Here is a 15,482-nt window from a genome sequence, read left to right on the forward strand (position 1 = left end):
CAACAGTGTCTTCACTGTTTGTTTATTTTCTCCATGTGTTTTATACTGATTTTTTTAATGATTAAAGGAAATCCCCCCTTTCCTTATTTTAAACTCCTTCTGTAGATAATTGTTCTCAAAGAGACATTTCCAATTTCAGCTGTATCCTCTTGGAAATTTCCACTCTACCCATCCTTTGCTGAACACTCATTGTGGCTTTTTGTGAAAGCTCAGCTATTTTTTCCCTCTTTCTGCAAGTCTGTTCATGTGAAAGAATCACCATCCTCCAGTGAAGACAGGTTCAAGACCAGCTTTATGCCCTGGACAAGAGAGACAAGGGCTCCCACAGCTCCCACTGGCCTAAATCCCTGCTGGTGAGTACCCCTTGTGGTCAGACAGCTGCTACAAGAGGACAGCATGGCTCTTCCGAAGCAGGCAGTCAGAAGCAAGCAGACTGGTGTTGCAGTTTAGTGCAAGTCCGATGCATTAGGGGCTGTTACAAGCAAACACACAATCTGCTGTTATCGGCGTGGGAGACAGGTTCACAGCTATTAGTTCATTTTACAGCTGGGCTCAGTTACAGGAAGGACTTCGCATCCTCAAGTCTCACTGGTAGCAATGGGATTTGCGAGCGCTGAGCCCCTGGCAGGCTCTGGCTCCATGCTGGCACACATTTGACTTTGTTCTCCCCAGAGAAGGCTCATTTGGCAAAATCAGTTTTACTAATGGGTTTCAAAAGCAATCCCATACCAGCAAGTTTCAGAGGAAAAGAATTACATAATACCCGAGGTGTTCGGTAACCTCCTTGTTATTGTCTTTGGCTCACCAAGGCAAGATTAGCGGCACTAATCATGGTTGTACAAAAGTGTATTTGAATTGCAAAGGGAGCCTCATTCAGTCTGCCTCGACTCCCTCTGTCACGCCTTGGAAAACTGGACCGAAGAGGGCTTTTCTGGTGGATCTCAGCTGTAGAGCAACACATCAGCAAGTGAAGTTTTATCGTGGTATGATCAATCTGTAAGATTCGTAACTGCTTCTCTCCTACAGACCTCATAGATCCTCAGCAAGCACAAATCACTGGGATTCTTTTAAACGCCTGCACATTTGTACCAAGTGGGATTCTAGTCAATAATTCCAATGGCATCTGTTGTTTTATGTGAGCTATACCTCTTCTGGCTCTTTTCAAGACTGAGGTACTGAAAAAACAATCAAGGTGAAGCTCCTCCCAGAACTCTGGAACGATCACTTCCAAGGATTGTTTTATGCTTCTTTTCACGTACTGAAACAGTCACCGAGACACTATTGAATGCCATACAGCATTACACTTCGGGAGAAGCAGAAACGGTATGCTGTGCAGGCTTCATCCCCAAAATGCTGTCCATACAAGAGTTATAGATGGGCGTTTGGAATGAAGAGTTGGACTTGATGTCCAAATCAAGCACAAAAGAACACCCCTTTTAGTTTGCTGAAATATGCGGGATCAGCTAGGGATTTAGAGCTCTGTTTTCAACTGCTTTATCAGTGCTATGCCTTCAACACCCATTACAAGATTAAATAATGCAAAAGAAATCCATTACTGTTCTTAATACTAGAAAGTGAGAAAAAGCCGAGTCTGACACGACTAATAATTTTCTTAAATAAAAAAAACAAATAAACAAGCAAGTAAATTAGATGGATAAGCACACAAAAGAGATGAATAAGAAATCAGTGGTTTCTGTCAAGAGGTTACAAAGCACCCCTGACAGTAAGATGTATCTGGTCAAGAATTTCCCATCTTGAATTGGGAAATCTCAAGACAGGACAGACACGAAGACATTCTGGGAATGTCACGAAGATCAGCACTTTCACAATTTCATTGTAGTTCATGTCGATTCCTTGGGCTCATTTGAAAGTTTGAGTAATAATTGCTTCTACATATCTTGGTGATGACACTGAAATTTTTCATTACTATTTCACTCTCAGTAAACCACTGAGTACTGATGCTTTGACGCACTGTGGTGAAGGATATTTTATATGCAGCTCACGAACATACAAAAAAACATGGATTGCTACCAATTGTCTTGCTGATTTTCTTTGAAAGGTAAAGGTATAAGAGAATTACAGGATTATTGTCACAGCTCTGCACACTGCTGTGGTTATAGAAATAGAAATATAAAAATATCTAGATTGGATTGGATTGGATTGGATTGGATTGGATTAGATTAGATTAGAAACAGCTGCAGGTGAACACTTTGAGATCAACGCAAAATTCAGGTGAGCCTCCTCACCTCTGAGCGCACGTCTGTTGGTTCTTTACCTGTACAGTGCTGTTCTCAACACCCCACCTAGCAAAGCATCATCTGCTCTAGGACAGGATGAAAAACTGGTGGTTCTCTTCTCCTGCATTTTCATATTGGTTACTGGCAACTGTTGTGACTCTCTGTTCACCTCTGTATCTGGAAGTGAGATTTAGAAATGTGTATTTTATTTGCATTTTTTGACAGAACATTGAAAGACTTCCACCTACTCTTCAGTCTCAGAGGAACACGTCAGCATCAAGGTAAGGAGGAACTGGACTGCAATTTGATGTCTTACGTAATGTTGCTGTTGTTTTTTAGCAAACTGCATTCAAGGATCTCAGATTTACTAACTCCATCTGTCTCTGCTAAATAAGTAAATTAATTTCTAGTGTTAGAGGACTGAAACCCCACCACAGATGAAGTCAGTGCAACAGAATGAACAGGAGGGTGGAGAATGCTCATGACCATCCTATGCCATAATCACAAAATCATGCACATCTGAAGTCCTTTTTGTTTAACAGCGTATGTGGAGACTGCTTGATGAACATCCAGACTGTATTCCCAGTATGATAGTTGCAGGGCTGATCCAAACCACAAAAAGTAATTTAGAGATTATTATAAAATCCTGGGAATAATATTTAGCATTTTAAGATACATTTTCCAAAGGGCTCAAAAGAATTTATAGGAATGTAAAAACTAAGATATTCATTAGTTTAAGAACTTCTTTTCACACATATTCAGAATTGAAAAATTGACCATAGATAATTATTTTTTTCTTGAAAGGAAAGAAAAAAAAAGACAGGGAGGTAAATGGAAGTTGTATCACGTCTACTGTCTCTCAAAACTCCATATCTAATCCAGTTAAGAGAGCACCATTTTGCATGGTGCATAAATATGTTAACATTGGCATGAATCTTTTATCTTGCTTTTTTCCCTCACAAGAACTGAGAACTAATAGTAGGATACCCGTGTACTGTTAAGTCACTGCAAGGCACAGCACGAGGAGATGGACTTCTACTGTCAGGGTCACACTTCATTAGCTGTTCAAGTTCTATTACCTCTAATGAGAATTACATGGCTAAATTTCTGTGCTCTTAAAAACTTAGGGCATCCTTGAATCCCTAATGCCCACTGCTGGGAGCAATTCTTTCCTCTCCAGTCACCAGGACACTAAGCACATTTAAACAGTGAGCTCTGCCCGACAGCGTGAAGGGTAACAACTATGTATTTGATGCTCCTCTGGAGCTCTCTGTGTCCTACGTGTGCAGCAGCCCTCACCTTCAGAAACTTCAGTCACAGCCCACTGCTGAGCAAGAGCACAGGGCAAGGTGTTTCCTCAGTCGTGGCAGCGTTGTGCTCTGCAGGGAATAAGACAGGCTCCCTAAGTCAGGGCTGCATTGGCTGCAACACCCGGCAAAGCATAGTGGGCTGCGGCAAGACACAAAGGGTACCGAATTTAATCGTACTTACTCCTCAGTGATACTTTGACGGAGCTGAGAAACGAGGAAGGGCTCAGGCATGGGTGCAGCTTTACCCACATCCAATGGCATCAGCAAGCTCAGCAAGCTCAGCAAGGGTTACTCACCAAGAGGCCACCTGCGATCATTTCATTCCCGCACAACACCCAGCGTGTGTCACATTGCCCTCTGCACCGACAACCGTGGAGATGTATGGCAAGAAACGGAGGCAGGCTCTGTACCTGCCTGAAGCAGGTCATCACTCAACCGCCTGCAGGGACGCCCCAGGCATGCTGCCCAGCTCCCTGAGGAGCAGGACCAGAACTAGCGGTGAGCCTGGGCCACACGGCCAGGGCCAGGTTTCCACCGTCTTGCCCATCCGCAGAGTCCCCAGTCCCAGGGAAAGGCTCTTTCAGCCAATTCTCTCCAATCTAGGTCTGCTAAAGAGTGGGAAAAGGTCTCCCTTTTGTGTAGTTTGATGTTCAGCAAAGGTCTTACACCTGAATTAGTATCTCCAGAAGCTGCCAGGTACCATCACCTCTGAACCAGCCTCGCAGAATGCACTGTAAAGTGCTGGCATCTGCAGTGACCTTCGCAAGGCACTCTCCAGGCCAAATAAGCAATTTCTCTTCAAAGAACCTCTCTGAAAAAGAGTTCGGGTCACAGACTATAGAAAATATTTAATTTCTCATTACTATTACGCTGACTATGCATAAAGAGTACTACAACGACTACTGTTGTCCTTATCCATGCACACTGGACTTTGTACCACCACAGAGGAGGCCATGCAGGGGATGAATATGGTCTAGGGAAGTCTGAGAGGGGTTGACAGCTGTGGCAGGTAAGTGGTTCTGGAGGATGCCCAGGCAGCAAAACTGAGCTCTGACAAGCACCAGGCTGTGCCTACCAAAGTCACATAGATGCCATAAAACTCTGGAGCCTCTGTACAAGGACCCGTGGATTCCTACCCACAAAGATCTGCAATCTCTTTTCCTTACTAGACAGAATTGCAAACTGTGTATTTGGTCTTAAGTAGTTGTTGAGGACAACAGATATTCCCCAGGAAGCTTAATGCCTTTTGAAACGTGCACCATATGAACACTCACTTTGCCCACTGCCAGCCATAAAGAGAACACAGCTTCTAAACAGCAACATCAGCAACAGAACAACCCAGCACAGAGACCCCAGCCCTCACCCGCAGTAGTAACACGGGATTTCAGAAAATCAAAACATCTTACCTGAATTTCGAGAGCCCACGCAATGCCCCTTTTCTATAAAGCAATGTGATTTTAATGATGTTACTGAGGGCATTTTAGTGTCTTGTTAACTCCTCTGAAATCTGACGTCTATCAATTTAGCTCTCTCTAACTAATGCTGGAGGGAATGGATTCTTTTTTGATTTGGATGGAGATCTACCAGGTGTGGAGCCACCAGCAAAACTTCAGCCTCCTGTGAGGAGTGGGACAAAAGAGCAGGGCTTCACCTGTAAATGCTGCGCTAGATCCAAGAAACAGCTCTGACGATGCAATCTAGTTTCGATCCAGAGCTGTCAAGGGGTGTTCCGAGCCTACCACATCTTGCCGGACCATCCCAGAAACAAACTCCTTTCTGTTCACGAGAGCTTTATCTCATTTGACTTCGCTGTCCTTCGGTGTTACACCCTTCACTTTGCCGCTTCTTGGTGGGGTGTGAACCCAGTTTCTGAGACATGATCAGTCTTAAAGTGGTCCTGGGGCGGTGCTGGGGCAGGATTTACCCTGGCGAAGATTTGCTATTACCCCACACCCAGAGGGTCCCTGGCAGGCAAGGGCAGCTCCTAGGCAAGTCCCTGCACCCGGAGTCAGTGCCAGCAGGAGGACTCGGGCTGGCTCTGGCTCTTTGCGGAGTGTGACAGGACTGGCGCAGTCGCAGATCCCAGTGCATACGTTATCTGCAGGCAATGTATCTCCCCAGCTGAGCCCACACAGCCCAACCCAGTGCAGAAGCTAAGTAACAGCGTTGCTGCAGCCCCACCACTCCGAAGGGTGGGTGCGTACACTTCTCTCCATGAGTGTGCATATACCTTGGCAGGGCCAGAGCTTGCACAGCCCAGACTCTGCCTTCAAGTGCAAACTACAAGAATATTTCTGATTCACAATAACCACTTTTTTTTTTTCCATTTGCCCATTCCTATGTCGCCAGTGGCTCCTCCAAAACTATCAGCCTGTGGCAGCAGCCACCATGTTCAGCAGTAAGAGCTTTAGGTGTTCATTTATTTCTTAGGAGCGCAGATCCCTGCCTGTGCATCTCAAGGCAAAGAGTGGCATGGTGACACAGAAGTAAGCAGGGAGCAGTGTTATCAAAGTGCTTAACTCCAGAATGCAGCTTCTTTTTATTTCCCTTTTTAACATTAGGAGTTATAATATTGCTTTCTGCTAACACACAGCTGTGATTACTCGTGAAGTCACACCAGAAAGCCCTTAGAAAGCCATCTCCTCTCCTCGTGCCAGTACAAGGTTTCGCCACGTGCTGTACTTTCGCTATTTCATTAAAATGGAAGAAATGACAAGTTCTGCTCAGTTTTCAACCTTCTGACCGTACCTACCATGCCTGGGAGGTGTATGACCTCCCAGCAGTGCTCCCCAAACACTCCGCTCCCAAAGTAGGGGAAACAGGTTGTCATTTGTTTCTCCGCATGGTGTCTTTTCATCCCTCACCCTTTTGCTCAGTCCATTTGTCAAGGGTTCACCGCTCTCTTCCTGTTAGTTACAAGGGCTAAAACGAGACGGAACGGGAACGTTTGACCGAGCACACAATGTAACGAGTCAGGGGGTTAATTCAGCCCCGCCAGACCCTCCGGGTGACCCCGAAACCTCCCGAGGGAATACCCGAGAAGGGGGGGCTCGTCTCTGTGCTGCACCCAACCAGCCTGGGGGGCTCGCAGGTGGCGGCCGCGAACCCCCGGCCCCCTGGGCGCCCCCCGGCTCCCCCCAGGGAGGAGCAAACTCCACCCCGGGCCGCGGCCCCGAGGCCGGGCGGCGGCAGAGGAGGGGGCCGGGGCGGGAGGCGGATCGCCGGGCCGCTGCCTCCCAGCGCCGCTCCTCCCGCTGCTCCCAGTGCCGCCGGGGCTCGCGGGCTCTGCGGCTTCAGCGGGCTGCCGGGGCACGGCCGAGCATCCTCGGGCCGCCGGGAGCGGCAGGAGGCGGCAGGTGGCTCGGGGCTCGGCGTGGTGCTCCCCCGTCTCCTCGTCCCAGTCTCCTGGGGGTCGGGGACCGGCTGCGGGACCCCCCCGTCCCCGTCCCATCCCTTTCCCCGGCAGCCCCGAAAGGGCAGGCGGAGATGCCGGCAACGTGAGCGGGGAGCGGAGCCCCCCGGCCCCAGCCCGGCCCCAGGTGGGTGAGTTTTTTGCTTTGCTTTGCTTTGCTTCTCTTCCCTCGCCGAGCCCCGGAGCCTCGGAGCCGGGGGCCCGGGGAGCCGGGGCTGCCCCGCTGGCGGCCCCATACCCGCCGCGGGTGCGCCCCCAAACGCGGCCGGGTTCCCCCAGCCCCGGGACTCGGGCAGCGAGGTGCCCCCAGCCGGCTCCTCGCAGGGCGAGGCGTGAGAAAGAAGAGCCAGGAGCCTCGGGTCAGTGAGGAAATTCGTCCAAGAGGGTCGCTCGCGGTGCCTGCGCTGCGTGGAAAGCATGCCGATGGTTAACAGGTTAATCCCAAGTGGGGCTGTGCAGAGCCGGGGGTAGTTTTTAGGACGCTGCCCTTTGGGGATGTAAAGGGAGTGTGCTAATAGGGAAAAGTATGCGCTTATATTTGGAGTAACAACAATACCGAAATTAAAGAGAATTAAGGAAGACATCAAAAGTCCCCGTCCCGTTGCTGCTGTTAACTCCTCCATTTCACTGCTGGGAAGCGCTCCTGAGTGTACGCAACCCCAATTTCCAAACATTCCTCCTTTGGAAGACGTGACGTGTAAAATGGATGGGTTTCTAAGCTCAATCTATTCGAGCTAGCCGACAGGTAAAGCGCTGCACAAAGGATTATTGTGCTCCGTTTATAAATATTGTTTGCTTAAGCAACCCCCAAGAAGGCCAAAGTATTTAAACATTTGTATTTCTGCAAGTCCCAGTGATGTGCTACTGTTGTTCTCAACGATGTCCTGAGACTAAACTGCAAGGTTTTCATTTTAAACAAGTTTTTAGAAGTTTGTTTGGCTTGAAAATCTCCTGTGTGATTTGAGCATGTTGAAAGGAAAAAGTGACTTAAACCTTTCTTCTGAAATTGGAATATTATTTTCAGCTTCCAAAATAAATGGAAAGTTATATTTTGTTAGTGCCATAGGGACTGTGCTTTGAAAACAGCATTATGTTTTTGAATGTTTTCAGATGCAGTCCGCATTATTTTGAATGAGCCCACTGAACGTAGAGCTCGCTGAAGATAGACGTGTTAGTCAGGGCAGATGTCCATTTCGTTGTGTTTGGGGAATATGTTGAGAACCCCCAGACAGTAAAGGTAATAAAAACACTCTGATAAAGGATCCCCTACTCTTTGTTAGGGTATCCTAGAGCACAATAGTTTTAATAGGAAGATTTTTTTAAGTGGCTGTTAACTTACAGTGCCTTCTCCATTCTTCATACAACAGTTAATTTCTCTAAGCTCTCCACCACTTAATCTCGAATACACATATCTGAATTATTCTTTCTGCTTTGCCTATCTGTCAGCTGAAACACATTCATGTACAGTTCTAGTATTTACATGAAATCTGAAGAGGTCAAATTAGTTTACGAAGCTGATTGTTTATTTTTCCAGTAGTGAATCTTTTTTTTGAACTTTTATAAAAGTGTGACTCCACTTCAAGACTCTTAAAATCAAAACCAAATCTTTTCTACATTGTAAATTGTGGACAAATGTACGCTGCAAAGGTAATGCTTTTGCAGTGAACCTCTGATAAGCAGTAAAGCATCTTCAGATTTCCTAATTTAGAATCTTACATTAGCTATCATGAATAAGTTTTACCTTACTTATATTTCTCCCTGTTTTATTCCTTATAAAATAATTCATCTCTTAAAAGCCAGAAAAAGATAAAGAGAATGGTGCTTGCAGCAAATATGATCCCATCTCAGCACCTCTCAGAGAATACATTAGGCTTTGCTCCATGTGCAAGACTTTGACACTGAAGATCTACAAGGAGGAAGGTGGCACGTTTTTTCCCCTATTGTACTTTCCGATTTCAAGGCAACAAACGGGTTAATGCTAGAAAAATTAATTATACCCAATCCCAGAACAATAGTAGTTGGGAGATGGGAGGAGGGGTGAGCTGAATAGTGGTGGGAGCCTATTAGATTCAGTGAGGAGAACTCCCCTCGCCCGGAGCCTGGCCAGCATTTCACCCAAAGCAGGGATTTCCACAGTGCAGGGCCAATATACTGGGTATACACAAGGGTAATTTTACAATGAGATAAACATGTTATGAATGACACCTGTATTTCTTAAGTTACACCCAAGAGAGCTGTTCTACAAGAAAATCTCCCAACCTATTTTTCTTGTGAAAGAGAACTCTAAGAATTTAGATTGCTTACATGCCAGATTTCTCCACTTCGGAATCAAACAGGACTTTATTAGGTGTCCACATTTCAGCTTTCATAAATGAGAATGTGGTCCCTTTTCCAAAAATGGGATGATTTGAGGCCAAAGGTGTTTCCATGAAATGAAGATCTATGATATCAACAGATTTTTTTGCTTCCGGCAATTTAGGATTTCTGGGTACTGGCCAAAGGCATGTCAGAGAATTTAAGTTATCTTGCGGGATTCTAGTTTAATTCATTTCATGTTTTCTTCCCGACAGCTCAACATTCTCTACCTTGGAGGCTCTTTCTCTCCCTTTTGTTGATAAAGATGAGAAAAAAGTGGAGATTGGAGGATTTTCATTTTATCTTTTTTGGTGTGGTCTGTCTCCTTTTCGTAGATGGAGGTAAACTAGAACAAGTAAAACGTAAGTAGACTTCTAAACAAAGCCTTCACATTCACCCAAACCTGACATTTTCCTGCTATTTGACAAATGTGGATCAGAAAAGATTTTCAAACAAGAATGTCCTAAACCGCAGGACTGCATTCAAAACCTTCTCCCATTCTTCCTCCTTCTAATCCCACGTTTAGTGGAATCAGGTCACACCCATGTTTGGGGCACATTTTCCTAAAGCTGTACAGGTTTCACTGCTTCATAAAGAACATAACACATCAGTTGGAGAATCTGTTTTATTTCAAATACCCTGAATCAAGAGAGTGCTTAATTCTATTTTAGTGACCTCTGTAAACATCTGACAGATTATCTGGATTTTGTCCCATGTGTAAGACCATTGTGCTGAGGTTTTCAGCTAGTGTAAAGCTCGTCCAAGACTGTTCCGTTCTGTTCCAAAAACAACCTCATATGAACTGGATTAGATACATCCTCTGAGAAAATTAAGAGTCTAAGCACTGTCAAAAACTTGATGAGAAGCATTGAAAAGAATACAAACAAAACAAAAGGGAACGCTTCTACAAAGCCTGTAGGAGTTACTGCCTGCTACAGCCATGCCGCTCGCTATCTGGAATGCTCTCCCCACCTGCGCAGGCTGCGTTTTGGCCTTTTTCTTACAAACCACATTGCTTGCCCTTAAGAAATAGTTAACATTTTCAGCCTCAATGTTAGCAGCTTGTGCTTCTACAGATAGAGGGAAAGAGGAGAGGAAAAGAAGAAAGGAGAGGAGAGATTTCAATCCCTACCTCTTGCTACTTTCTCGTAGCCCCGTAAATGTTAAGAATGCCCTTGCCGAGATTATCTCTTGGAAGACAGGTATTTTGTTTGATACCCTGAAGCACCAGCTATACAGAGAGTAATGAATCAAATGGAATTCAGACACCATAAAGGTAATGACGAGGATTCGTCTCATGGCAACACAGAGAACCACATCCTTTTACTGAGGAGATTTGAGTTTTCTCTATGAAACTGGAATGTGACAGGGAGAGATGGGGCAGTGATGTCTGTAGGTAGATGGACATCTGCAAAACTGTAGCAAAAACCTGCAAGATTACAAGTATTTAATGAACGGAAAGATCTTAATTTGAAGTTGATGCAAGTGTAAGTCAGCACAAATTGCTCTGAAAATACTAGGACAAGCTTCTTTTTTATCAGGTTCTTACAACATGGAGATACTCAACGTGCAGTGTAAATGCAATGCATGGACCTTCCTTCTGTAGTGCCCTTGTTCAAAATCTCTGCTGTACAAGTTGAGATTTTCCTGAGTGCAGCCAGTTGCTTTGGTTTTGTAATGAAAAGGTTTAGTATATAAACCTGTCTGAGCAATCAAGCACTTTCATTTTGTTACCTAAATGGGATCTGAGCCTATGCTTTTGAAGCTCAAAGAATAAACACACCCTATATGAAAGGCATTTTGTCAGCTATTTTCAAAGTATGGGATGGGATCATTCATTCATAACTCTTTCAATTCTTCACTGTTTTACAGATTCGGATACATACTGTGTGTTTCAAGACAAGAAGTACCGTGTAGGAGAAAGATGGCATCCTTACCTAGAACCATATGGACTTGTTTACTGCGTTAATTGTCTCTGCTCAGAGGTAGGACCATCGAGTTATTTTTCCTATGACTTCTATTTGCTCAACTGGCCAGAACCCTCTGCATTGTATCTACAATTTGACAAAGCCCAAACTAGTTTTCACTGGTGGGTCCTGATCATGCTGCAGGAAATAGAGGCAATGAAGGGAAAATGTCCTTGTGAACGGAAAACATTAACAAAGAAGGCCAACAGTGGCAAAAATGCTTGCACAGGGTAGCCAAAAAAGCTCCTTAACTAGCCAGAAGCTTGGTCAGTGCTGAGCATTACACCTTGAATAATTAGACCCCACTACTTAAATACAATCCTCGCACTTCTGTCAATATGGAGGATTATGTTGAACCCAAATTTCATTGTGTTCTGATGTACATACACTGCCCACATCTTCAGAAAGGCATTTCCATAGTCAAAGCACCTGCTGCCTTAAAGTGTTTAAAAAACAGTGGATAATAACAATAAATGGATAATAACATTTGTAAGACTCTAGGAAGGAACAATGAGATGATGAAAAATAAGGAGTGGGCACAGAGGGCAGAGAGAATTGGCCAGGCTAGGAAAGGACAGGCCCTGGGCTACCATCAGTTGATGCTTGATACCAAGACACAGCAGTCATAGACTCTCTAAGTATGTTGTGTAGTGCTGGGAGGACAGGAGAATGAGAGCAGAATATGTCCCTTGGAGTACTTTATAATGACTAACACATGAGACACTCCAGATGCTGAGTTTTGTCTGGTGTATTTAATGTAGAATACATTTTTCTTGGCTATTTCCTCCCCCTGAAAGTGTAAAATACTGAGCCCCTGTGCAGCGTTTGCTCTGGGGGATCTGCTACTACAGCTCTGTGCAGAGATGCACAAACAGTAGTCCTGCAAGCTTGGCTGCATCCCCATCTGTGCATCTGTAAGAGCAAGCATTGTGCTACAAAGAAAAAAGTCCCGGTTTAAAATAAAAAGAAGTTGCTGCTCACTTTTGCTGATCTATATGCAAAGTTGTAAACTCCCTCAGAGTCAGTATGTGGTAAAACTCATTAAATTGGCAGAAGGCTGTGTCTTGGGTGGGGATGAAGTTCACTGGAAACCCTGGAGATCTGGATACAAGTCATTGCTTAATGATTTTTAGGAAGATGTGACAGTGGAGGGATGGGAAAGTGCAGCAACCTTCTCCTTCACACTTCAGAGGAAAGCAAAAACAATCCTAGGGGTCTACATAACCAGTGTGACCAAAATTTCTTTTGTGGCCTCAAACGTCATGATCCATATGATCTCCACACAAAACAAGTGACACCAGCCAGGCAACAGAGAGAGATTTCTGCTGCATCTCCCGACAGCAGTCTGCCCATCCATCCCCCTGACACACACACACTTGAATGTTTAAGAAAAAGTTAAGAGACATTTACCAGCTAAACAGAGGCCAGATTATTCAGCCTGAGATTAAAAAAAAAAAAAAAAAAAGCATTCCTGGTTTTGTGTATATAGTATTGTATTTTTACGAGTTATAATTTACATACTTAAACCAGAATAAACGTAAACAGAATTCAGTGTTCTTGCCCCATTCCTCCTTTCCTGCACACATGCCACCAACCACCCCCCTTCCCTGGCCGGAGTCAGATCTGCAGACTTCAGGGGGCTAAACTGAACGCTCTCCCCAGGCAGCACCATACCGCAGCTCAGAAAGAGAGCTGCCTTGTTACCTGTTGTGTCGGACACAGGAACGCTTTCCACGGCCCTGACTCACAGAGCTTATGTCCCACGTTAGTCAGGAGGGCTTGGACTCCCAAACATCTCTGCGAATCTAGGTGTAAGATCAGTTAAATAGGTTTGCAGAATTTTTATCACAGCTGATCAAGCACCAAAAGTACATGTTCACCTAGGAGGTTCTGCAGGACTAGTAAATAAAAAGGGAGAGAGGCCACAGGACAGGCCAAGTAAGCGACACGGGGCCAGCCTTTCTTCGGCAGCTGTGCTTCACGGGCTCTCTGACCCTGGTCTGCTGGGCAAGGAGCCGTGCAGGCCAACAACAGTCCTCATCCTGCAAAAGCCTGCAGCCTAGAACTTTCTCCCCCTTTATAAAATCAGTATATTTAATCTCAATCATCACTAGAAACAGATGGCTATCATTTTAGTGTCTCTTTCTGGAGAAGATGCATAAATGTTTGTGGGTAGTAATGGCCTTACAGTATGATTCCAGCCTGCGGTCTACAGGTATTGAGGAGTCAGGGGATTGTTTTGAAGGCGACGGCTAGAAAAACGTACGCAACTGAAATCTAAGGAAGTCGGCACCTCTGCTGGAAACATTTCAGTGCTCCAGAAGGCATATGAAAATACAGTGGGTTTATTCCCGACACCACCTGAACCGACATAGTCACAGCACAGTCACAGCATAGTATCAGTGCTCATGCTGAAAGATCTTTCTTGCTATAAACATGAGCTACTCAGAGCTAAATTAGGAGGATGAATTATAGATGGGAAATAGGAATCTGAAATGGATAGTCTTTTCTGGTTACAGACACTGGAGAAGGAAAATTCCCTGTGTTTTAATTATAAATCAAACTTAGATGTGGTCAAATAGAATATTATGTTAATGACATGAGTAATGAACACTATTCCCAAGACTTGCTCATATTTCTTAGAAAAATGGCTACTTACCAACTGGTGTTCTTTGTCTACTGGGGAACCCATAAAATGAAAACAAAAGACTCTCCACAGTTTTCAGGAAAAATTACAGACACTATTGTCTCTTGCGGTCTTGAACTAACCCTCAGTAGGGGGTATCTCAGAGACCTACCATTCATTATCTGTGTCTTAGTTTTGGAAATGCAATTCCCAAGCACAATCTGCTCAAAAGAAAAAACAAATGAAGATTGTTGCAATCCATTTTTAGGCAATTACTCTAATTTTAAGGTTTGCATGGGTTTCTGTTACAATCTGACCTCCAGCTTAAATTCAGAGGCAGTGAAAGTAGTCTGGGCGTACGCTGGTGTGACAGGAACCAGAATGTTGTAAAATGGCATTTGTTTTTAAAATATCCAAACATAGAATAGATAACACAGACACTTGTAAGGTAGCCCATTTCATTAAAGTATCATATTATTTTCCGCCTGCAGAATGGAAATGTACTGTGCAGCAGAATAAGATGCCCGAGCCTACACTGTCCTTCCCCTGTGCATGTACCACAGCTGTGCTGCCCACGATGCCCAGGTAATTTATATTAATGACATTAATTTATATTAATGGCATTTTCCTTTCTGAAACAGCTATTTGATATGCTGAGTAACAGCAAAATGAAATGTTTGTGCTGGAAAACTTCTGTGAAGTAGACATCCTTCTATATCCATTTAGGTCATGAGAAGCTTGTCCTACAGTAATTTAGAATATTTTCTGTGGTGATTGCTATTTAGGAAATCAAAAGTATAGATTTGGGAAGGAATCAGGTACATCACCAAGCCCAGTCCCCTACCGTCCAGGCAGAAGGTAGCAGAAGTTTCACGGCCGGGGTCCATGGGCTATCTGCTCCCCATTCCTTCCCTTATCTCTAAACTCCATCACAATAAAACCCTATACCACAAATTTCCTAGGTTTATGCTTTTGGCCCTTTTCATAAGAGCAGGCTAAAATACATGGCTATTCGCAATGGCTCTCTGTTAATGAGCAATTACAAATTGCTGTGGCAAATATGCATTTGTATAGTATCACTGTACAACCAGTCTGGTAAATTTTGCCTTCTACATCTCATATCCAGGCATAGCTTCATTAGTAGGGACTGTTGTAAATCATAGAAGCAGTGCTGTGGAAGTTTATGACTATATAAATCCAATTGGATACTGTATAGTAAATTCCTCCAGACTGTACATTTATTATATGCTCATTATTAAGAGCCACTGTATGAAAGAGACTAGGCAGGATCTTTCATGAGGCTGTTACAGCATTCCCGACATGGCCTAATGGCTGGTAGATTTGACTGCAGCTTTTCCCTAAATGTCTGTCTTAGTGGCACCCCTCATTTCTTATAAAAGAGTATTCATGCAGCATCACAGAAAGGGGTTTTATTTGACTTTCTCCAGAGAGAGTTTCATTGTCTGAGGAAAACAGCTGTTCCCTGACCAAAACCTGGGAGCAGGGGGCAGTTTGCAGTGGTGGACATGAGCACATGAGTCAGTTTGCTGTTCAGCAGGGACTGGAGTGTGCGGG

The 15,482-nt window shown here is 44.5% G+C and overlaps 2 protein-coding genes across 4 annotated transcripts in view; one reads left to right on the top strand and one right to left on the bottom strand.

Moving 5' to 3' along the window:
• PAK3 (p21 (RAC1) activated kinase 3) overlaps nt 1–15,482 on the bottom strand; it is a 180,343-nt gene that overhangs the window by 137,360 nt on the left and 27,501 nt on the right. The window lies entirely within an intron of this gene.
• Nucleotides 6,533–15,482, top strand: part of CHRDL1 (chordin like 1) — a 61,499-nt gene continuing 52,549 nt past the window's right edge. The window contains exons 1-4 of one of the 3 annotated variants that reach the window (XM_080554453.1): nt 6,533–7,086; nt 9,530–9,676; nt 11,187–11,299; nt 14,399–14,492. In XM_080554453.1, the coding sequence (XP_080410579.1) occupies nt 9,580–9,676; nt 11,187–11,299; nt 14,399–14,492 (304 nt within the window). In that variant the 5' untranslated portion in view covers nt 6,533–7,086; nt 9,530–9,579. Of the gene's footprint in view, nt 7,091–9,529; nt 9,677–11,186; nt 11,300–14,398; nt 14,493–15,482 lie in introns of all 3 variants that reach the window. The other 2 variants (XM_080554451.1, XM_080554452.1) reach the window with 2 other exon arrangements.

This window comes from Anser brachyrhynchus (assembly GCF_964034855.1).
Source record: "Anser brachyrhynchus genome assembly, chromosome: 13".
In the NCBI taxonomy this organism is placed as follows: domain Eukaryota; kingdom Metazoa; phylum Chordata; class Aves; order Anseriformes; family Anatidae; genus Anser; species Anser brachyrhynchus.